This window comes from Engystomops pustulosus, chromosome 3 (assembly GCF_040894005.1).
Source record: "Engystomops pustulosus chromosome 3, aEngPut4.maternal, whole genome shotgun sequence".
Taxonomy (NCBI): domain Eukaryota; kingdom Metazoa; phylum Chordata; class Amphibia; order Anura; family Leptodactylidae; genus Engystomops; species Engystomops pustulosus.
In genome coordinates this window covers 118,701,622-118,724,694 of record NC_092413.1, presented here as the reverse complement: position 1 = coordinate 118,724,694, position 23,073 = coordinate 118,701,622, and the positions used below count along the sequence as shown (strand labels likewise).

The 23,073-nt window shown below is 45.1% G+C and overlaps 1 protein-coding gene and 1 long non-coding RNA gene across 2 annotated transcripts in view; one reads left to right on the top strand and one right to left on the bottom strand.

The window, feature by feature from the left end:
- MMS22L (MMS22 like, DNA repair protein) overlaps positions 1 to 1,488 on the bottom strand; it is a 73,690-nt gene extending 72,202 nt beyond the window's left edge. The window contains exon 1 of the mRNA XM_072141929.1: positions 1,166 to 1,488. Within this exon, the coding sequence (XP_071998030.1) occupies positions 1,166 to 1,347 (182 nt within the window). The 5' untranslated portion in view covers positions 1,348 to 1,488. The remainder of the gene's footprint in view (positions 1 to 1,165) is intronic.
- The window catches only part of LOC140121846 (uncharacterized), a 238,583-nt gene continuing 216,588 nt past the window's right edge, over positions 1,079 to 23,073 (top strand). The window contains exon 1 of the long non-coding RNA XR_011854204.1: positions 1,079 to 1,700. This is a non-coding gene — a long non-coding RNA (uncharacterized lncRNA). The remainder of the gene's footprint in view (positions 1,701 to 23,073) is intronic.

Genomic DNA, 23,073 nt, shown 5'->3' with positions numbered 1-23,073 from the left:
CTACCTGAGTATTGTTGCTGACCATGTCCATCCCTTTATAACCACAATGTACCCAACATCTGATGGCTACTTTCAGCAGGATAATGCGCCATGTCATAAAGCTGGAATCATCTCAAACTGGTTTCTTGAACATGACAATGAGGTCACTGGACTCAAATGGCCTCCACAGTCACCAGATATCAATCCAATAAAGCATCTTTGGGATGTGGTGGAACGGGAGATTCGCATCATGGATGTGCAGCCGACAAATCTGCGGCAACTGTGTGATGCCATCATGTCAATATGGACCAAAATCTCTGAGGAATGCTTCCAGCACCTTGTTGAATCTATGCCACGAAGAATTGAGGCAGTTCTGAAGGCAAAAGGGGGTCCAACCCGTTACTAGCATGGTGTACCTAATAAAGTGGCCGGTGAGTGTATATTATGTATATATATTTTGCCCTATTCTGACACTAATAACTTTTTCATATTTCTGCATACAAACCTTTATAAGAGGTCTTTTGCAGGACCGGATTAATTCACATTGCTACCATTTTGGGGACTGTACAAGGTTTTGATTGCTTTTTATTTAATCTTTTGCAGTTACGGTGTGTGAACCACGGAGAAGGGGTCCGATCCTCTGGGGATGCACTTACACGCTACATTCATACTTGACTGCAGAATGTAATGGGTTAAACACTGAGGCTCGGATTTTTTCCGATCCCGGTTGTTAGTGCTGGGTCTGGGCTGTGTTGACACAGCGTATGCCCGGCACCTGCAGGACCCGTTGTCCCGCAATCTTCTTCTGATGCGCTGACGGAAAGGCGGCACGTTATAAGTACCCTTAAGGAGTTAAAACAATGATATTGTAATGTAAATAGACTAAATTGTGAGATTACAAATCCCACTAATCCCAACTTTCACGTGCACTTATGAATGACCACCCCGGGCCACTGAATGCAATATAACACACTGTAGTCCTCTAACAACTAGCCACATGTAATGGGCAAAATAATGGTGGTCATGAGCTACATGTGAGATGCTGAAAGAGTTCAGCCCTATGTATGTTTTCACACAGGACGTCCTACACTATTTCATGTATGAAGCTGTGTGAAGAGAGCACAAAAATAATGGCTATGGGGCCCTGCTGTGCGCAGGAACTTTGTGAAGCACAGAGGGATCTCACCTCTTTAAGCTGCCGCTTGTCAAGTAAGAATCAAAAGAGAATAATTTCCCGCCATCTTTGCAGCTGTCTTGGGCACACGTAAAGCGCGGCGGCCTACCATCCTCGCCGATCTCCAGCCCCAAGCTCTCGGCAATATAGGGTGATAACGGAGGCGTCAGGGACCCGCTAAACTCCGCAGTCATGACGAGCGACCGGCACCGGCAGGCAGGACATTTCCGGACAGCAAACCAACCAACGCCACGCCCACCTCAGCCAATGGCAAGCCTGCTTCCCGGAGACGCTCCAGACGCTCATTTGCGGAGAATGAGAAGTGTTTGCGCGGGAATTATCAGCGTAGTTTAGTGTGGACATAGAGAGGTGTTGTTTCTTCCGCGTGACGTGCTAGGTTCACAAAGCGCGCTTGTGCGGCGAACATGTGCTATGACTGCGGCTTTTCCAATCTTTTCTGTTTATAACGGGACTCGATACATTTCAGTTTCATTGGAGGTGTTCTGGATCCAGCACAGGTCTAAATCATGCACGACTGAAGTAAACAGTAGGTGCAGGAGCTGTATAATGCATTAGTTGTCACTAGATTCAGTATATATATTGACCCATCTGGCAACTTGAGGGATGTATGATGCATGCGGTGCTGCTATGCGCATTTTAAGATTTTTGGATATTTTGTACCTCAGTTTGCCATAGCAGATTTTACAATTTTGTGCAAATAAAACTAACATGATGGTGTAAAGAACCTCATTAAATCGTATGTTTTCTAACAGACACCTCTCACATTGTAAAAATTCTGGACTAGATCATGCGATCTCCATTTTAAGTGTAAATTATAAAAACTTGTCCCAAACAGGAAATGTTTTCCAACTCCTGCTTTTCAGCTAGAAATTTTAAGACTGTCAAAACCTGCAAAATATAGCAATAAAACAGATTAAAAAGTAAAGGCACCCCTGAAATCTATTTATTTTGACTCTCTCTCCCAATTCGTAAACACGAGTCCCGCACTGCGGGAGGCACGCACTAGGAGGCGGAGCACGAAGGGAAGGTGAGAGCCTGTGGCCGGGCAGCTGGGACACACGGGTGTTCCTGGGACATGGGTCGCAGGAGCACCCGTGACAATGGTTTTTCTATTTCTTCTTTATTGGTTGTGTAATGGGTGAAGGAAGGGATGCCATGGTGATCTTGGTGTATAGGGGTTGCCTACTGGCGTGGCCTACATCTTGTGCCCGCGCTCTGCTCTTTTCTAGGCGACCCCAGTTTGCAAAGCTTAGAGAAGACAAGTGCTAGGATCAAGATGAAGAGGAGCATATGTGAGTATATGTAGATTTTTTTTACTTTTTTAAAATGGTAGATTTCATTTCCTTTGACGGATGTATTCCATTTTATTATCAAGATCGTGTCATCCAGAGCATGTTACCAAGAATATCCTTTAACTCCTTAAAGGGGTTATCCGGGTTTAAAAAATTTCTTATGGCTGGGCTGGGGAGGGCTATTTAAACACAATAAACATGGACTTACCTCCTCCGGTGCTGCCGATGTCCCGCGCCGCGGCCCGTCTTCTCTGTGCGCCGATTCGGTACAAGGGCGCACAGGGAGCTTCCGGCCGTCCAGAAGCTCCCATGCGCACCATCTCCCAGCGCTTACAACGCTGAGAGATAGGGACGGATGGGAGGAGCCGTCCACATCGCGGACCGGAAGCTCCCTGTGCGCGGCTTCCGTGCCCCTGTAAACAAACAGGGGCACGGATCGAAGAGACCGCGGCGCGGGACATCAGCGGCGCCGGACGAGGTAAGTCCATGTTTATTATGTTTAACCAGCCCTCCCCAGCCCGGCCATAAAAATTTTTTTAAACCCGGATAACCCCTTTAAGGACGCAGCCATTTTTTTTTTTTTTTTTTTTTTTTTTTTGATTCTGACCTGCGTCGCTTTATATGATTATAACTTTTTAACTCTTGTTACTTATCTAAATGATTCTGAGATTGTTTGTTTTTGTTTTTTTTTTTTCCCACATGTTGTTCTTCATTTTAGTGGTAAATTTTGGCTGATCAGTTTTGCGTTTATTTACAAAAAAAAAAGAAAAAATGATGAATTTTTTGAAAAAAGCTTCAGGCAGATAGATTTACCACCTAAATAAATTGCTGAATAACATTTCCCATATGTCTACTTTACATTTTCATCATTTTTGAAATGCCTGGATAATTTATTTTGATGGCACGCGGCTTACAAATTGAATATCGCTTTTCCAGATTTTCTTAATTAACTATTTTGGGGATAAATACTGTTTTGAATGAAATTTTACATATTTAGCACCAGAACCCCCTATATAACCAACCCATTTTCAAATCTGCACCCCTCAAGCTATCAGAAACGGCTTTGACGAAGATTGTTAACCCCTTGAGATCTTCATAGTAATTACATCAAAATGGAGGGGAAATTTAGAATGGTCAAATTGTGTCGGGTATGTGTTCATTTAGCCCTAAAATTTAGACATTTCCAAAAGAAAACCCCCAATACAATTTGTTCTATAATTTCACCTGAGTACAGAGACCCCCCACATGTGGCCGTGACTTGTTGTGGGCACACAGCGAGGTGCAGAAGGGAAGGAGTGCTGTGCAGCTGCCAGGATTTTAGTTTCCTCATTGGCCCCTTTTGCAGGCTATAAAATTTTCACTTTTTCGTTTATTGGGGCCATGTGATGGCATTTTTTTTTTTTTTTTTTTGCGGAATGAGATGCTTTTTCCAGTGTTTGGGGTTGGTATCCCCTATTGTTGAGAGTTTAGGAACTTTTTTTTGAGGGCAGGCGTAGAAAAGCAACAATTCTGTACTGGACTTTTTCCTTTTTTTTTTTTTTTTGGTGTTCACCGTTTAGCCTAATAATCATGGTATCTTTATTTTACGGGTCGATACGATTACAGGGATACCATACATGAATATTTTTTCTTACGTTTTACTAAATTTGTCAAATAAAACCATAATGTTTGGAAAAATCTATAATTTTTGTATTGCCGTCTTCCAAGTGGCATAACATTGTTACTTTTTTGGCTAAGGAGCTGGTTGATGGCTTGATTTTTGCGGGACATGTTGTTCTTTGCACCAGTATAATCCTGGGGTACATATGTTTTTTTTGATCACTTTTTATAGCATTTTTTGTGGGATTGAATAGGTAAAAATCATAATTTTTGGATGGTTTATAACATTTTTTTTTACACAGTTTATCGTGCGGGTTCAATAATTACCGTATGTATAAGACGACTTTTGAAGACAGAAAAATCTTCTGTCTTCTCTGGGGTCGTCTTATACGCCGGTATAGGGCTGAGCCCTCTCCATAGCCGGTAAGTCTTTGCTGCATATTGCAGCAAAGGCTTACCGGTAACACCCGCGATCGGTGCTAGTACCGATCGCGGATGTTTTCACAGCGTTGGCTGCCGGCAGCCTCAAAAAGATAGCGGCGCATGGGCGCCGCCATCTTACCTGGGATCGCCGCTTCCCGTGACGTCATCGATCAGTCTTCATGGTAGCCTCGGGTCTTCCGAAGACCCGAGGCTATTTCGTTTTAACCCCTTCATTACAATGTGCTGATAGCACATTGTAATGAATGAGGAAAATCCCCATATACTGCCATACTGTAGTATGGCAGTATATGGTAGGATCGATCAGACAACCTAGGGTTAAAGTACCCTAGGGAGTCTGAAAAATAGTATAAATTAAAAAAAAAAATTATAATAAAAAACCCTAAAATTTTAAATTACCCCCCTTTCCCTAGAACTGACATAAATATAAATAAACAGTAAAAATCCCAAACACATCAGGTATCGACGCGTCCGAAAATGCCCGATCTATCAAAATATGATAACGGTTTTTCAATGCGTTTAACCCCGTAACGGAAAATAGCGCCCAAAGTCGAAAATGGCACTTTTTTGTCATTTTGAAAAATATAAAAAAAATCTATAAAAAGTGAGAAAAAAGGTCGTACAGTACTAAAAATGATATAATTGAAAATATTAGCAAATTTCGCAAAAAATGACACCACCCACAGCTCCGTACACCAAAGTATAAAAAAGTTATTAGCGCCAGAAGTTGGCAAAATCAAAAAAATAATTTTTGTACAGGAGGTTTTCATTTTTGTAAATGTATGAAAACATTATAAAACCTATACAAATTTGGTATCCCCTTAATCGTACCGACCCAAAGAATAAAGTAGACATGTCATTTGGGGCGCTCAGTGAAAGACGTAATATCCAAGCCCACAAGAAAATGGCGCAAATGCTTTTTTTCACCATTTTCATTGCATTTGGAATTTTTTTCCCGCTTCTGAGTACATGGCATGGAATATTTAATAAAATAAAAATTTAAGGTACAGTATTGTAACATTTACAGTAAAATGGATGATGGTAATGTTGTTGTTGAATGCCTTATGTTTATGAGCGACAGTTTTCCTGCTATATACCTGCATGTCATAAGAATTTAAATTAAAAAAAGGACCATGTTAAATTCAAATCTGTTTTTTAAAAAAATTTTACCGGTGTTTTGTATGCGTTGGAAAAGGGGTAGTTTTATACGGCGAATATATCTTGAACTCTATATTTTAAACATGAAAGTAGGGGGGTCGTCTTATACACCAGGTCGTCTTGTACCCCGGAATATACTATATATCTGGGGTAGCAGAGATTTCCATGACGTCCCCCATGACGGCCCACCTGGAGGATTACCCCTTGACCTCTGCAGGGACAGGAAGAAGAGAGGTTAAATGTCCCTCCCCCTGCATCCCTCGCCAGTGTTCTTCCTGTCCCTACACAGGCAGGGGGAAGAGAGGGTCTCTCTCCTTCTCATCTCCTTAGAGGGGTGGGAGTGGAGGGGGACGCCTTTATGAGGCGCGGTACCTGGTACTAAGATCCTCTCCTCTCCTGGCCTCGATCGATCTCCTTCCTGGCTGACATCTAAATGGGGAGGTATTGGTGTGATCCCTGCGGTCCTGCGTTGACCCACGGCAGCACCACATGTTCCGGCTCCCGATGGTGAGGCGCAGCTGCGTTCCACCGGCCTCCGATGACGACTTCCGGTTTCGTGTTGACGACTTCCGGTTTTGCGTTCCACTGGCCGGATGACGACTTCCGGTCCGCGCGCACCGGAAGTGACGCTCGTCATTGGCGTTCGGGAGTCAGGAGCGTGGAGCGGTGAGTTTAAAAGGCAGAGAGTCTACTAGAGACCTTCTCTTGCTTCTGAGATATCCGCAGGTGGTTTTTTTGCAGATCTAAGTGTGTCACAGACAGGTTAGTGAAACACACGATGGCTGATCATTTATCTGTACCACCGCTCCACTTACACCTCTACCTCCTCCCTTGTCCACAGGCAAGCATGGACCCAGTTCCCCTTCCTCAGACATCTGTAAGTAAGGGGGTCTGGAGGGTGGATCGTGGAGGGGGGGCCCTGTATATATATATATATACATCCCCTATGCTTCCTCTTGTCTTCTTCTCACATGTAGGAGAGGAAAGACAAAGAGAAGAAAGAGGATAAAAAAGAGGAAAAGAAGGAAGACAAGTCAAAGACTAAAACCCTTCCATCTCGTAGATGCAATATGTGTTTTAATAAACTTCCAGAGTCATATAAAAAACCGCTATGCAGAGACTGCCTTGACAGCATAATGCGGGAAGAAAAAGCGTCCTTCATGGACGAGATGAGATCCATGTTCAAATCCGAAGTAAAAAACACAGTTGCATCCCTCTTTTCTGAAGGAATTCCTCCTAAAAGGTTCAAACCCTCTGAACCAAATCCGGAGGAGATGGATTCAGACCCAGACAGGGCTTCCTGTTCCTACCAAGGGGGCGAGGAAGAACAGTTAGATAGCCAGGAACAAAAAAACGACACCAGATTCCTTTTCTCTATGGACAACTTGGACACCTTACTAAAGGCAGTCCGAGAAACACTAAACATTGAAGATCCTGTGGAGATTAAGTCTGTACAGGACGAACTCTTTGGTTGCTTAAGAGCAAAAAAGAAGAGGGTATTCCCAGTTAATAATGTGCTTGAAGACCTTATCCGGGAAGAGTGGAAAGATCCAGAGAAACGGCTATCAGTGACCAGAGATTTCAGGAACAGACTCGTATTCGACGAGGAGAAGTCAAAATACTGGAATTCAGTCCCAAAGGTGGATATCCAGATTACAAAGATGGTTAAGAAGACCGATCTCCCCTTTGAGGATGCGACCCAACTTAAAGACCCCATGGATCGCAAATCTGACAGCGTCTTAAAGAAGACCTGGGAATCGGCAATGCTAAATCTGAAGGCAAATGTCGCAACCACATCTATCGCCAGGACAATGACCTGTTGGCTAAATGGGTTAGAGAACCAAATTATTGGCGGAACCTCGAGAGAGAAGCTTCTGGAGTCTTTGCCACTGCTAAAACTAGCAACTACCTTCATCGCAGACGCATCAGGGGAATGCGTCAGGTTTTCCGCCAAAGAGGGAGCACTCTCTAACGTTGCCCGCAGAGCCCTCTGGCTCAAGCAGTGGTCAGGTGACTTCCGTTCTAAATCCAACCTATGTGGTATACCGTTTTCCGGCGAATTTCTATTTGGTCCGGAACTGGACACGATCCTGGAGAAAGCTGCAGATAGGAAAAAAGGCTTTCCAGAACCTAGACAGAAAAGGCATTCCTTTCGTGATTCCCGCGACAAAGTTCCATCCTATCGTGGAAAAGGAAAACAAGGCAGATGGAGCTATACCAAAGGAGGTAGAGGTAGAGGTTACAGTTCCTTCCACAATACCCAACCCAACCCTGCCAGAAAGCAATGACGCCAGGGTGGGGGGAAGACTAGCTCTTTTCCCCTCTCAGTGGGAACAAAGCATAAAGAATGCCTGGATTCTACAAGTCATACGCGATGGCTACAAGATCGAATTGAATACCCCTCCTCCTCAAACTTTTGTGATAACAAAGACATCTTCTCAACAAATGCTTCTGCTCATGTGGGAAGAAGTTCAATCCCTATTACTCAAAAATGTCATTTCTCCTGTACCTCCCCACCATCAAAGGAAAGGGTTCTACTCCCCCCTCTTCTTAGTTCAGAAACCGAATGGAGCCTACAGGATGATCATAAACTTAAAGAGTCTGAATACTCATATCAAATACAGAAGATTCAAGATGGAGTCCCTAAAATCTACAACACCATTGATCCCCAAAGGGGCAGCTCTTTGCACCATAGACTTAAAAGACGCGTATTACCACGTCCCAATCCATCCCATCTCTCAAAGATTCCTGAGATTTGCCATCCGGTCCCCGGAAAACCAGGTAAGACACTTCCAATTCAGAGCTCTACCATTCGGGATCTCCTCAGCTCCCAGACTATTCACAAAAATTATGACAGAGGTGGTAGCAGTTCTGAGACAAAGAAACATACTACTGATTCCTTACTTGGACGATCTCCTCCTAGTCTCAGGCTCAGAAGAAACCTTGTTATCCCAGAGAGACATGACATTGGCAATCCTAAAAAGCCTAGGTTGGATTATAAATTTCGAAAAATCAAACCTCCAGCCAAGTACCAAGCAAAAATTTCTGGGAATATGGTTGGACTCAGTACATCAACTCTCAATTCTCCCAGAAGAGAAGATCAAAAATCTCACCCTACAGGTATCTCTGTTCCAAACCAAACAGAAGTGCTCAATCCGGGAAGCTATGAAACTCCTGGGCCTTCTCACATCCTGTATAGCTGCTGTCCCCTGGGCTCAAAGTCACACAAGAGATCTTCAGATTTGGATTCTCTCGTCCTGGGACAAAAATCTAAACCACCTGGAAAGAAAAACCAACATTCCCTTATGGGTAAAAAGTTCACTAAATTGGTGGAAGACAGTGGAAAACCTCTCCAAGGGCCTAAAATGGAACAATTGGCCAGTAACATCAATCCTAACAGATGCGAGCAAGACAGGTTGGGGAGCGAAACTTCCGGGGAAACTGATTCAAGGTCAGTGGTCCCAGTCAGAGATAAGCAGATCATCAAATTACAAAGAACTGAAGGCAGTCTGGGAAACCCTGAAGGCCTGTTCGGATCAAGTACAGGGAAAAAACCTAAAAATACTATCGGACGACACGACCACAGTCGCCTATCTCAGACGCCAGGGGGGCACACAATCAGCATCTCTCCAAAAAATATCAAGGAAGATCTTTCTCTGGGCAGAAGAAAATGTCCTATCTCTGACGGCAACCCATCTAAAGGGGTCAGAAAACAAAGAGGCAGACTTCCTAAGCCGATACACTCTGGATCCCCACGAGTGGTGCCTAAACAAGGAAATCTTCTTCCAGTTAACCCAGAAATGGGGAGTACCGCAAATAGATCTATTTGCCACCAGAGAAAACAAAAAAGCAGACCATTACTTCTCCCTACAGAAGAATACCCCAGACTATCTTCTAGACGCCTTCTGCCACAGTTGGCACTCAAGACTGGCCTATGCCTTCCCTCCACTTCCTCTGATCTCAAGAACAGTACAAAAAATAAGACAAGAAGATCTCAAAATTATCCTGATAGTACCCTTCTGGCCAAAAAGAAGTTGGTTTCCAGCACTGAAGAACTTGGCCCTGGAAGAACCAGTTATTCTCCCTCTAAGGAAGGATCTCCTATACCAGGGGTCAGTTCATCATCCAAATCCAGAATCACTCCATCTATCAGCCTGGATCCTGAGAAACAAATGCTGAAAGCTAAAGGTCTCTCAGAAGAAGTCATTGCAACATTACAGGCAAGTAGGAAGCCAGTTACCTCAGCAATCTACCACAAAATTTGGAAAAGATTTGTATCCTTTTGCCATCCTGAAATTCCTAATCTGTCTTCTCCTAACATACAGCAGATATTGGAGTTTCTTCAAGCAGGACTGACCAAAGGCCTAAAGACCAGCACACTAAAGGTCCAAGTCTCAGCCCTCAGCGTTTTCTTTGACGTCTCTCTGGCTGACCATAGGTGGGTAAGACGATTCCTTAGAGCATCCTCTAGACTAAGTCCTAAATGTCCTGTCAGGACTCCTCCCTGGGACTTATCAATAGTCCTGAATGGCCTTATACAGGGGCCCTTCGAGCCTCTAGAGGACGCTAACATAAAAAATATCACCCTTAAAACTGCCTTTCTTGTTGCTATAACAACCGCTAGAAGGTTAGGAGAAATCCAGGCACTCTCCATTAACGAACCTTACCTAAAAATTACGGATGATAGGATATCCCTGATGCTTGATCCAAATTTCCTGCCCAAAGTAACTACAGATTTTCATCGTAGCCAGGAAATTATTCTCCCCTCCTTTTGCCAAAAACCAAAAACCTCGGGAGAAGCCAAATGGCATACTTTAGACGTGAGAAGAATAGTGTTACACTATCTCGAAACAACTAGTAACTGGCGGAAAGACTCAAACTTGTTTCTTCAGTTCCAGGGCAAGAACAGAGGAAGAAAAGCATCAAAGATCACCATCGCCCGCTGGATTAGACAGACTATCCGGGACTGTTATTCTATCCAAAACTTAGAAGCCCCTACAAATCTTAAGGCCCATTCTACCAGGGCAGTAGCCACTTCCTGGGCAGAGCGGGCAGGAGCTTCCCTGGACCAAATCTGTAAAGCCGCAACCTGGTCCAGTTCCACAACCTTTGCGAAACATTACAGACTGGACTTACATTCTACCAAGGACCTGTCATTTGGTAGAAAAGTTCTGCAAACAGTAGTCCCTCCCTAAAAAAATTCCTTTTGTTATCTGGTATATCTCCAGGTGGGCCGTCATGGGGGACGTCATGGAAAGCGAGAATTAGACTCACCGGTAATTCGTTTTCCATCTAGTCCACCATGACGGCCTGGAATTTTTTCCCAACCCTTACAAAACGTGATTATCTGGGTTTTTCATTGTATGTGAAGTAACATGCTAATAAAACCTCTTGCATCCTTCCTTGGTGTGATTATTTGGTAGAACACTGGCGAGGGATGCAGGGGGAGGGACATTTAACCTCTCTTCTTCCTGTCCCTGCAGAGGTCAAGGGGTAATCCTCCAGGTGGGCCGTCATGGTGGACTAGATGGAAAACGAATTACCGGTGAGTCTAATTCTCGCTTTTTGGTTGAAGCAGCACTCCGTAAAGTGAAAACTTTTATTCCACCATGGATGCGACGTTTTGTCTTTTCTATAAAGTCATTTTCAAGCATAGTGAGTCAGCGGTCAGCTGACTTAAATAGGCAGGTGAAGTAATCACCAGCATGTGTGACATCAAATACATAGAATTAATATAGTTAAAAATACAATAATAGTAGTGCACCATATACACAAATATTGGCATTATCATGCTTGTATTCAAGTGAAACATAAATACATAAAATTCAAGGCGTGAATCTCACGCGTCACCATGGATACGCCATGACGCTCAGTGCGAAAGGTGAGCAGGAAGCTGGTGCTCACGTCCACAAGTGTATATCAGTAAAGTGTCCAGTGCTAAATGAAAGGCATATAGAGCAATATATAGTCCATCAAAGACGCGCAGTCCAAATATGTGGATGAAATGATTCAGATCGTAGCCGATCGGTGTAAGTCCAGAGAGTCTCACAAAGGACATACGCACACAATGAGTGTACACACCGCGGCCATCTTACTTAAAGGTAGAACAAACTCCGTGCAACCATAGTCTGGTGATGGGACTAGCGTGCTCAGAAAGGGACATACAGTGGGGATCTCCGGGTTTTCACTTTACCTTTACGGAGTGCTGCTTCATCCAAAGATTTCTGCTACTAATATATCTGGGTTATTGTTTGTGTTATGATTTAGACTTTTTTTTTTTAGTTAAATGTCTATTTATATGTTTTGGGGCTTTTGGGCATTTTTATTGATTTCTTTATTTTTTATTCAATAACTTTTTTTTTTTTTTTTTTTTTTACTTTTTCACTTCTGCCACCATGGGACATGAACAAGCAATCATCTGGTTGCTTGTTCATGATAATACTCTGCAATACTCATGTATTGCAAGGTATTTTGAGTGTCAGCCTATGCACTTGCATAGGCTGGCACTGTGCCAGTAAGAAGACACCATCTTACCGGCAGTTCTTGCAGGCAACACTGGGGTCCAGATCAGACCCCAGTGATGGCACAGCAACGAACGGCGCACCCCGAAAACGGTTTGGGGGGCCGATTGTAGGGGAAAAATCCCCCAGAAGCATGTTAGATGCTGCGGTCACGCTGACTACGGCATTTAACGGGTTAAGTACCAGCAATCGGAGCACACTCCGATCGCGGGTGTTACACTTGGGTGCCAGCTATATGTTACAGCTGGCACCCTGTGTTTCCAGATGCCGGTTCGGCTCAGATCTTGAGCTGAACCGGCATCGGCTCAGCTTCATATATATCGGACGCTGAGCGTTTAGGGAAATTTATCAGAACAAAACGAAATTGCTCCAGTGATTCTAGATTGGTTAGGGAAGCCTGTGTGGTTGGTGAGAGGTTAAGGGAAAAGGGGTTATAGCAAACAACTTATCACAACAGAGTTAAGGAGGAACGTAGATCTTCCCTTTTGGTAGACAAAAAGAATAATAGGTCACGCATAATGCAAGAAACTAGGATGATACTTGTTACATTTGTAACTAATTATAGACGACAATGAGGATATTAAAGGAAATATTGAGGAAATATTCAATTCTCTCACAAAATAATGAATAAAACAATAGTCTCTCAGGGTGTGAGGTTTGAGGTTAAAAAATTCATGACGCTGGGTACTTCTTTGTTTATTTTCTAGTGAAACGTTAGAGGATAATAGACATGCATGGATGGATTATTCAGTTTGCCAAAAATTTGGTCATAGCCGGTGCAAGGCTTGTGACCATATTCTTTGTGGTACCTTTACAGATTGCCGATAAAGATAAGATGGATAGTGATCAAAGAATAGTAAGGGGGGTGGCATGGCTTGGTCATGGTGGCATAATGACTCCCCTAAGCACCATTACATCTCCTGCTCATCACCAGCCTCCCTGGGTATGCCTAACAGACAGGGAAGAAGCACTTCAAGGTCCAGAATCACTTCTGCCTGTGCCGAAACCTCGGGGGTTGGTCTGTACCATTTTTTTCACACCCGGCTCCCTCTGTGGCTTTGGCATTGAAATCCAAAATGGTACCTGTCTCCTTTTCACTAACTACTGCAGTTGCCTCACAGGAAATAGTAAGTTGCGCTCCCCCAACTTGCTCTGCAGGGCACTATCCTTCGCCTGTTTCCAATTCTCTATGCCCACCAGCTGCCTTACAGCCACAGCGATGCAGCGTGAAGACCCCTGCTTCACATGTGCTACTGCAGGGCATACTCCAGCCACAAATCTGCATCTCATAGCTGAGCTGATCCAGCCTCTGTCTACCAGAGGTGATCTGGATGCTCTAGCCTGGAGCTGTCACACCAGCAGGCTTATGAGAATATCAGAGGCGTACTAGAGGACCGCTCTGCATGCACTATGGCGAATGAGGAAGCAACCTCTTTTATTGACACCACTTTTACAGCCCTAGCTGTCTCATTCCTTAAAATTTATCCCTTCTGATAGATGATCAGGAAAATAGAGGAGAGCTGTACTTGTGGTTTTCTTGCTGTTTTCCTGACAACACTTTCAGTGCCTCCTGTACTGGATCTCTCTCTGTTCCTCTTCCTTTCACTGAGGGGCTCCTCAGGGCTCAGTCCTAGATTAACTCTTGCCTAGACTACTGTAACCCCCTACTAATCGGTCTTCCACTCTCTTAACTCTGTCCTCTTCAATCTATTCTTAATGCTAACAAAAAATTGCGTGGTGCTGCACCTTCCCTCTTATGAGCTGTCCTTAACGGTCCTAGACGGATCCAGCAAACATCCACTATTCAATAATCCAGTAGAAGAAACTCTTTTGTGACCGGAGCTCAAAAACGAAAAAGACGATCCATGCACGTTTCCTCCTTATTTGTGCACCAAACACAAGGGATCACTTTCAGGGATAAGTCACCATTCAGACCAGAAACCGTCAATATTTTCACTCCTGTCCTAGTCTCCTCCACTCACTGCATATAAGAGACATATCCAGACATAGTGTAGACAGTTTCAAACTTTTAAAACTTTTATTTCCAGTTCTACTCACATATGTAGATAAAAAATGCGCATATCACAAATGACTCCACGAGGACGCCAATCCTTGCCAAGGATTGGCGTCCTCGTGGAGTCATTTGTGATATGCGCATTTTTTATCTACATATGTGAGTAGAACTGGAAATAAAAGTTTTAAAAGTTTGAAACTGTCTACACTATGTCTGGATATGTCTCTTATATGCAGTGAGTGGAGGAGACTAGGACAGGAGTGAAAATATTGACGGTTTCTGGTCTGAATGGTGACTTATCCCTGAAAGTGATGCCTTGTGTTTGGTGCACAAATAAGGAGGAAACGTGCATGGATCGTCTTTTTCGTTTTTGAGCTCCGGTCACAAAAGAGTTTCTTCTACTGGATTATTCTTAATGCTGCAGCTAGACGTGTCTCCTGGTTTCCCGTCAGAATACAGCTTAAAATAATCACCCTCATCCACAAAGCTCTGCATGATGCTACGCTTCCCTACCTCTCCTCTCTGAACTCAATCTACCACCCAACCTGTGCTCTTCAATCCGCCAGTGATTTTAGATCAATCTCCAACTTAATTTGAACCTTTCTTTCACATCTCCCGGTATTCTCCCGATCAGTACCAATTCTGTGGAATGCCTGGCCTATCAGACTAATACCCAAACTTTCAAACATGCAGTTAATACCCATCTCTTTAGGCAGGCCTTTCGCACTCTCTAACTGCATAACTTTTCAACTCTCTCTTTACTAACCCATCCTGTGTTCTTCTCCCTTCTGTTATTTGGCTATCGCCAGATACCAAGCTACAGGCTTCTCAGCAGTCCCATTGACTTTGGACTTTATATAAAAGATGGTGGTATCTTTATTTAATAAATTATTTTACTCTGTTCCCGTACAAAGAATAGCTGGACCATTATACAACCTCTTGTGTCACCCACTTCAGCCTCATGGAATGCAAGCTTAGGCGAGCTGGGCCCTCCTATTATTCCATATGACTGTTTGTACTCTGTAATGTTTTATTCTATTTGTGTTTGTCCCTTATTAATTGTAAAGTGAAAATCACATGATTTACTGTTGAGAGTGATTTGTATCTTCAACAAAGCAATGCAGAGACCCGCAGAAGCTGAGATAGTGATTGACATAGGGTCAGTAGATCCCTGTCCTCTGATGCAGCTGCGTCATGTAAACAACACAAACATTACAAACAACGATAAAATAGCGCTTTGTATAAAATCAATGCTTTTCCAAGCCAGCAAACATATCAGCCCACTTTTATTGTTGTTTTTGAGTATAATACTTTTAAATAACACCCAAAAAGTGTGGGGTAATTTGCATTATGGATTTGTCCACATAAAGAAGCCGATTGTTCGCCTGGGAGGTAGTGGATCCTCTGAACTCTGGACGATGAAACAAGTCACCACCTGGGTCTAAGTGGCACCCAGTTTTCATCAGAGCCCGCCGCAAAGCGGGTTGGACTTGATGTGGCGTGGTACCACCAGGTTGTTCCACAGGCGGTGGCAGCCAAGGTGGAGGTACGGGAACGGCAGGCAATCTCGTAGTCGGGGACATGCAGCACATGATCAGAGTCGGAACATAGCAATAGGTCAGGGCAGGGCAATAACAGCGCAAGGCATCAACCACAGATTTCTCTAGGACGCAAGGCACAAAGATCTGACAGGGTTTGCAGGGAGAGGCAGGCTTATATAGAATTTGTGAAAATGACCAGCGCCAATTAATGGCGCGCTGGCCTTTTAAATTTCAGAGAAGCAGGCGCACACGTCCTAGGAGTCAGGGACGCACAGTTGATGGGAGCGAGACAGGAGCCGGGATGGGGTAAGCTGCACAGGTGATGTGCTGGCGGGGGAAGAGGAGCACGGGTGATAGTACCCCCCCATTCCCTTCGGCCTCCTCCTCTTCTTGGCCTGGAGGAATCTCTGCAGGAGATCACGATCCAGGGTATTGTCCTCTGGCCTGAACCCCTTCCAGTCAACCAAGAAGAACTATTAAAACAATAAAGAATGGGACTGCACCCGCAGATTCCGAGTCCAGAGAGTTATAGGAGAACTCTGCCCATGGCAACAAAGTGGACCAGTCCTGACGGGCAGAGACAAAATGACAAAGGTAGCAGCCCACAGTTTGGTTAACTCTCTACCTATCCATTAGACTGCGGATGGTACACAGAAGAGAAGAGAAGCTGATTACATAGAGATCGGCAGAAACGGCAGACAAACTGGACCCCTCGGTCCGAAACGATGTGCAAGGATGATATGCTGAGGAGACAGTTCTTCCCCACTAACATCAGAGGCACGAGAGAGGGTAGTGGTTTTTAACCGTGATCTTGTTAAGTCCGCAATAATCAATGCAAGGACGCAGAGGGCTGTCCTTCTTGGTCACAAAAAAATGTCCTGCACCGGCTGGAGAGGAAGAATTACGTATAAACCCTCTCTCTAGGTTCTCCTTAATATACTCTGTTCTCGGGAATGGAGAGAGGGTACACCCGACCCTGAGGAGGAGAGGTACCTGGCAGCAAATCTATGGGGCAGTCATAGGGACAATGTGGTGGTGTATCTCTGCCTTCTTCTTGGAGAATACGTTGGCAAAGTCTCTAACATGTTGGTAGGCCCTCCAAAGTCTTAGGAGTCACAGAGGAGGCCAAGACGGGAACTGGTAGAGATGTCACCATACAGTGGGACTGACACTCTGGGCCCCAACAAAGATTCATCCAGTTAAGGACCGGTACATGGAGCTGCGACCACGGAAGCCCACGCAGGAGGGTTAAGGTAGAGCATGGCTGCACGTAGAAGAACAATCTCTCTTTATGCAGAGCAGGGAAATTGGCTCAGTGCGATACCGGGTCGGAGAGAATTTGACCGCTGACCGAGGAGATGGCCAGAGGCTTCTCTAAAGGGACCACAGGGATTTGGTGACGAAGTTCCCCGCAGAACCGGAGTTCAAGAAAGCAGAGACCTGGATCTGGGTGCAGGTGCTAAAGCTAAGGAGCACAGGAATAGTCAGATGTGGAGAAGCTTTGCTTACACCTAGGGACACTGCTCCCAAGAATCCTAGGTTTTCCGGACGTTGGGGACGGATAGGACAAGTCACAATGAAGTGCTCTGGGCTAGCACCATAAAAGCTAATATTCCCCTGACATCTTCTGGTACGCTCCTGGAAAGAGAGTCTCGTTCTATCCACCTGCATAGGCTCTTCTGCAGACAGTACGGCCGGTGGCTGGAGGCGGCCTTTGGAAAGATGGAGCCTGGTGGGGTAGATGTCGTGGACAGACCAGGCAATCTCGTTGTCGGGGGACAGGCAGGAGGTCAGGACGGGCAGCACAGGTCAGGGCAGGTCGGGAACGTAACAATAGGTCAGGGCAGGCAGCGGAGGAACGTAGTCAGGAACAGAACCAGGGTCACAACGGAAAATCTCAATAACAGTGCAAGGCATCAACCACAGCTTTCTCTAGGTCGCGAGGCACAAAGATTTGGCAGGTTTTGCAGGAAGAGGCAGGCTTATATAGAATTTGTGAAAATTACCAGCGCCATTTAATGCCACACTGGCCCTTTAAATTTAGAGAAACTCCTAGGGCGCGCGGTGGATGGGTGCGAGACAGGAGCCGCAACGGGGGAAAGTTGCGTGGGTGATGGGCTGGCGGGGGCAGAGGAGCAAGCGTGGTCGCGGGACCACCCGTGACAACGATAAGCCACACAGGTTTTGTCCGAAAACCGCAGTGCATTTTCCTGAGTACAGTGTGCACTGAGACCAAAGGCTTCAGTGGGCAAAGGAAAAATGTCTTTTACTGCATATCTGGAGCACTAAAAAGTGCTTTTATTTATATCTTTAACAAGAATTCCACCTCTTGAGGTGAGGTAGTAGCACCTTTTTGTTTTACATATGGGACATGTTGTAAATATTTCTTGTATACCCCTGAGGAAGTCACAAGTGTGTGATGATAAGCTTGGGGTCCACCTCTTTCCCCCTGCCTCTTATTCAGCCTACAAGCATGCAAGCATTTATCAGTTCATGTCTTTTTGGTGCCTGGCCTTTTTTATATTTATATTTTTCTTTTGACTCACTTGCCGACATCCCTGTTACTTGTCATCAGAGTGTGTCAGGGGGCATCTGGGCAAACGCTTTTCTAGCCCAGGTTAGATTCTTACACCCATGTCTAGGGTGATTTTTAGCTTTTTTGTCCTGTGTTTTGATGTCTGTATTTCATTGTATAATTAATACATGTTTGATGCATATTTATCATTTTTTGTCTTTTGTGATATAGGATTACTTACTGTCTCTGCTATTGAACATCACAGTGACCTAACAACTGGTATGACGAATTGAGGCAGGATAATGTATGATTGTGCTGATACAAACAACAATGTACAGGACATCCTGAACTTTGAAGTGCCATTTTTAAGCAGTGTATCCCAGAAATGTCTCTGCCAGACTGCAACTTGCTTCGGTCTGCTTGGTTGACCATTAGTTATACTTATTAGCATGCTAGATTTAGCAGCCTATGAATCTGCAAGATCTAAAGGACTGAGTGCAACATTTGTAATCATAGGTATAGCAGGATACCATATGGAACCTGTATTCCTCTGTGCCCGAGCTTATCTCAAGTATTCAAGCAGTCAAACAAGATACTAGAATTTCAATTTCTTTTCAATTGTTTTCCATTTATACTTTTTAGATTTCCCAGTTAAGCTAATTCTTTAAAACGTTATCTATATCATTACATTCACACATATGAAGTTTTACATTTTTTTAAGCTTATAAAGCACAAACCTCATCAGCAAAATGTGGCATATCCAGTGACTAGATATTATGGAAAAAGTGTAATATGTTCCTCAATCCTTTTAACAATGTTAGGAAAACTGTTGCAAAACAAAAATGTACATGGAAGTATGTAATGAAAGATGAAACATAATTCTAATTTAATGTTGCCAAATCATAAAATGATTGCATTACAAAATCCTTTTCCAGTAAAATTGTCTTGAAGGCAAAATTTATGTTGCTGAAAACGCCAATGTTTACTTTAAATAGGATCAATAATTATTGATTCATTCAATGTCAACGTCATCTTTAAAGTGAAGGCATTCAATTTGAAGGATTAGTAGGGAGAAATTAAATGTTTTATTAAATAGTTTAATATAAATCCTCTGACTTGCATTAATAAACCAAATCAATATTCATTGTGAGTGACCCAATTTCAATTTTATTCTTGGCTATCAGTTTTTTTTTTTTATCTAAAAAGAGGATTAATTTTTCTAAACAAGACTTTTTCCTTTTTATTCTGCCTCTAAAGTTTATGTATGCAGCATATAAAACAGATAAGTGCATGTTCCCATTATCAAAACAAAATATTTATTAAGTGGAATTGGTCACCACAGAGCCTTCTGAAATCCTGTAATGACTGTAGAGATTAAGACACAGATTCAGAATATTTTACTCTAACCCATAAAACCCTTATAACACTTCAGTCATTGCACTATATCATTATTAAATCTAGAGAGTTAGCCTTGATATTAATTTTAGTTTATTACAAATAATTTCTAGCTATACCCAAGTTATTTTCATTTTTCAAATCTTCTATTCACAAACACAGATGATTCACAACCCTAAATAATAGAATACCGTATATTCCGGCGTATAAGACGACCTGGTGTATAAGACGACCCCCCTACTTTCCTGTTTAAAATATAGAGTTTAAGATTACCCCTTTTCCAACGCATACAAAACACCGGTAAAAATTTTTTAAAAAACAGATTTGAATTTAACATGGTCCTTTTTTTTAATTTAAATTCTTATGACATGCAGGTATATAGCAGGAAAACTGTCGCTCATAAACATAAGGCATACAACAACAACATTACCATTACAGCACAGCCCCCAGTAGTATACAGCACAGCCCCCAGTAGTATACAGCACTGCCCCCAGTAGTATACAGCACTGCCCCCAGTAGTATACAGCACAGCATTAAAAAATAAATAAACTTTTATACTCACCCTCCGGTGGCCCCCGTCTTCAGTGTTCCGCGCCGCCATTGATCTTCCCCGGCAGGCGCCTAGTATGACGCGCCGCTGCTGACGTCATACTAGGCGCCGCCCCGGGGAAAAACATGGCGGCGCCTAGCAGAAGAAAGAAGACGGCGCGGTGAGTATGTCCCATGCGCATCTTTTTGAGGCTGCCGGCAGCTTTGCCGGCAGCCATCGCTGTGAAAACACCCGCGATCGGTGCTAGCAATATGCAGCAAAGACTTACCGGCTATGGAGAGGGCTCAGCCCGTGAGCCCTCTCCATGCAGCGCGATCCGACCGCGATCGTCTTATACGCCGTCATTACCGGCGTATAAGACGACCCCAGAGAAGACAGAAGATTTTTCTGTCTTCAAAAGTCGTCTTATACGCCGGTATATACGGTAAATCTATCTACATTGCATAAACAGTTTGTAAATATGCAAAATGCATAAAATATATGCATAATATGCAAAATATGCAGGACACAACTCTTTTTCACTTTTAGGACCAAGCCCAATTTGACATTGACACTGTATGCGGTAATAACTTCAGAAAACTTTAACCTTACCAAGTGATTGAGATTTTTTTTTTTTTATTTCTTTGTGTTTTCTTTATGAAAAAAAACCAAAATTTGGTGAAATTTAGAATTTATGTTGTATAATAATCTTTACTGGATATTTATGCTGGGCTTTCTTTTATTTTGGGACTTTAAGACTTTAGAATGCTTATAATTTGAACAGCCCTTTTCACAAATTTCAAGGAACTATTTGAATTGGTTGTGTGAGAACAATTGTCTGAGCGTCTGCAGGAACAAGTACTTTAGTGTAGTTCTCCTGGCTGGTGTGGGGTGTTCTGTGGAAGGCTGTTTGAATGACATGTGAGCTACCTCTCTGTTCTGGAGTTGTGTCCACCATCATAAGGGACTGCTGGACGCTTGTAGCAATGTTTATGGTGCAGCATTGTCACGCACTGAGGTGTGGGGAGAGTCTCTGGGGCTAAAGTCTGTGGACTCCCTGGACCACTGCGGGAATAACGATGCTAGCCGCAACCCGGGAGCAGCGTCTAAGTGGACTCCTGGTCTTCGCCAGAGCCCGCCGCAAAGCGGGATGGTCTTGCTGCGGTGGGGAGTCACCAGGTCGCTCCACGGGTGCGACTAGGCCCGCGGTGGCAGCCAAGGAAGGGACACAGGGATGGCAGGACCTCGGAAGACCACAGGATAACCGGACCGCCACAGGAACACGGGACCACCACAGAAAAACGGAAATGCCACAGGAACACGGGAACACCACAGAAACACGGAACTTTGAGGCGCCTGGAAACGCTCAGGAGGCTTTCTCTTCAGTAGCATGACCTGAAGATCCACCAGGAAATGCTGGTCATATAGCTGAGCCAGGAATGCCAGCGCCAATAAGGAGGACGCTGGCCCTTTAAATCTTGAAGAGACCGTGAGCGCGCTCTAGCATCAAGAGCAGACGGCCAGACGAGACAGGCGTGCGGCCTGGCCGACGACCACAGCCTGGAGAGGTAAGTACCGTACCAAGGATCGCGGGTGTACCTGTGACAGTTCCCGCCTCTTAGGGTCCCTCCTCTCTTCTTCTTCAGCCTCCCCCTCTTCTTCCTCTTCCTTCGCTTCCTCTTATTCTTCTTGGTGATGAGACCCCTGAGGAGGAGAGCAGAAAGAAGACAAACACTGAGGAAATGCTGAACAAGCTGAGGGCATCTTGAGGACGAGTTGAGCGTCTTTTGGCTGGAGTGGCACTTAGAATGCCGGAGCAGCGCTGGGAAGGCCGGTGGAGACTCTGGAGCGGCCTCGGGGGAGGCCGGTGGAGACTCTGGAGCGGCCTCGGGGGAGGCCGGTGGAGACTGGAGCGGCCTCGGGGGAGGCCGGTGGAGACTCTGGAGCAGCCGTGGGAAGCTGCGGAGTCACCAGGGCAGCCGTGGGAAGCTGCGGAGTCACCAGGGCAGCCGTGGGAAGCTGCGGAGTCACCGGAGCAGCCGCGGGAAGCTGCGGAGTCACCGGAGCAGCCGCGGGAAGCTGCGGAGTCACCGGAGCAGCTCTGTCAAGCTGCGGAGGCTGGGGCGACTTCTGGAGAGCCGCTGGAGCAGCACTGGCAAGCTGCGGAGGCTGGGGCGCCGCTGGAGCAGCTCTGGGAGGCTGCGGAGTCGCGGGGGCAGCTCTGGGAGGCTGCGGAGTTGCCGGGGCAGCTCTGGGAGGCTGAGGGGACACCGGGACCAAGCAGGACAGGCGAGGAAGCCATTGTCCAACTAAGGGTGGCATCGAGTTTGTCCAGTAGTTATTTTTGGGTAGCAATCTCTTGAGACTGCTGGGCAATACGGCTGGGAAGGTCACTCAGTAGCTGGCGTGGGTCCTTAGCACAGTCCATGGCCGGATCTTACTGTCACACACTGGGGTGCAGGGAGATTCTCTGGGGCTAAAGTCTGTGGACTCCCTGGACCATCGCGGGGGAATAAAGATGCTAGCTGCAACCCGGGAGCGGAGTGGACTCCTGGTCTTTTCGCCAGAGCCCGGTGCAAAGCGGGATGGTCTTGCTGCGGCGGGGAGCCACCAGGTCGCTCCACGGGTGCGATTAGGCCTGCGGTTGCAGCCAATGTAGGGACACAGGGAAGGCAGGACCTCAGAATGGCAGGACCTCGGGATGGCTGGACCTCGGAAGGGCGGCGCAGGACCCTGAAAAGACAGCTGGCAGGACCTCAGAAAGATGGCTGACAAGGCCTCGGAAGACCTCAGGATAACCGTACCGCCACAGGATTACAGGACCGCCACAGGTTTACAGAACCTCCACAGGATTACAGGACCGGCACAGTATAACCCGAACTCCACGGGAACTC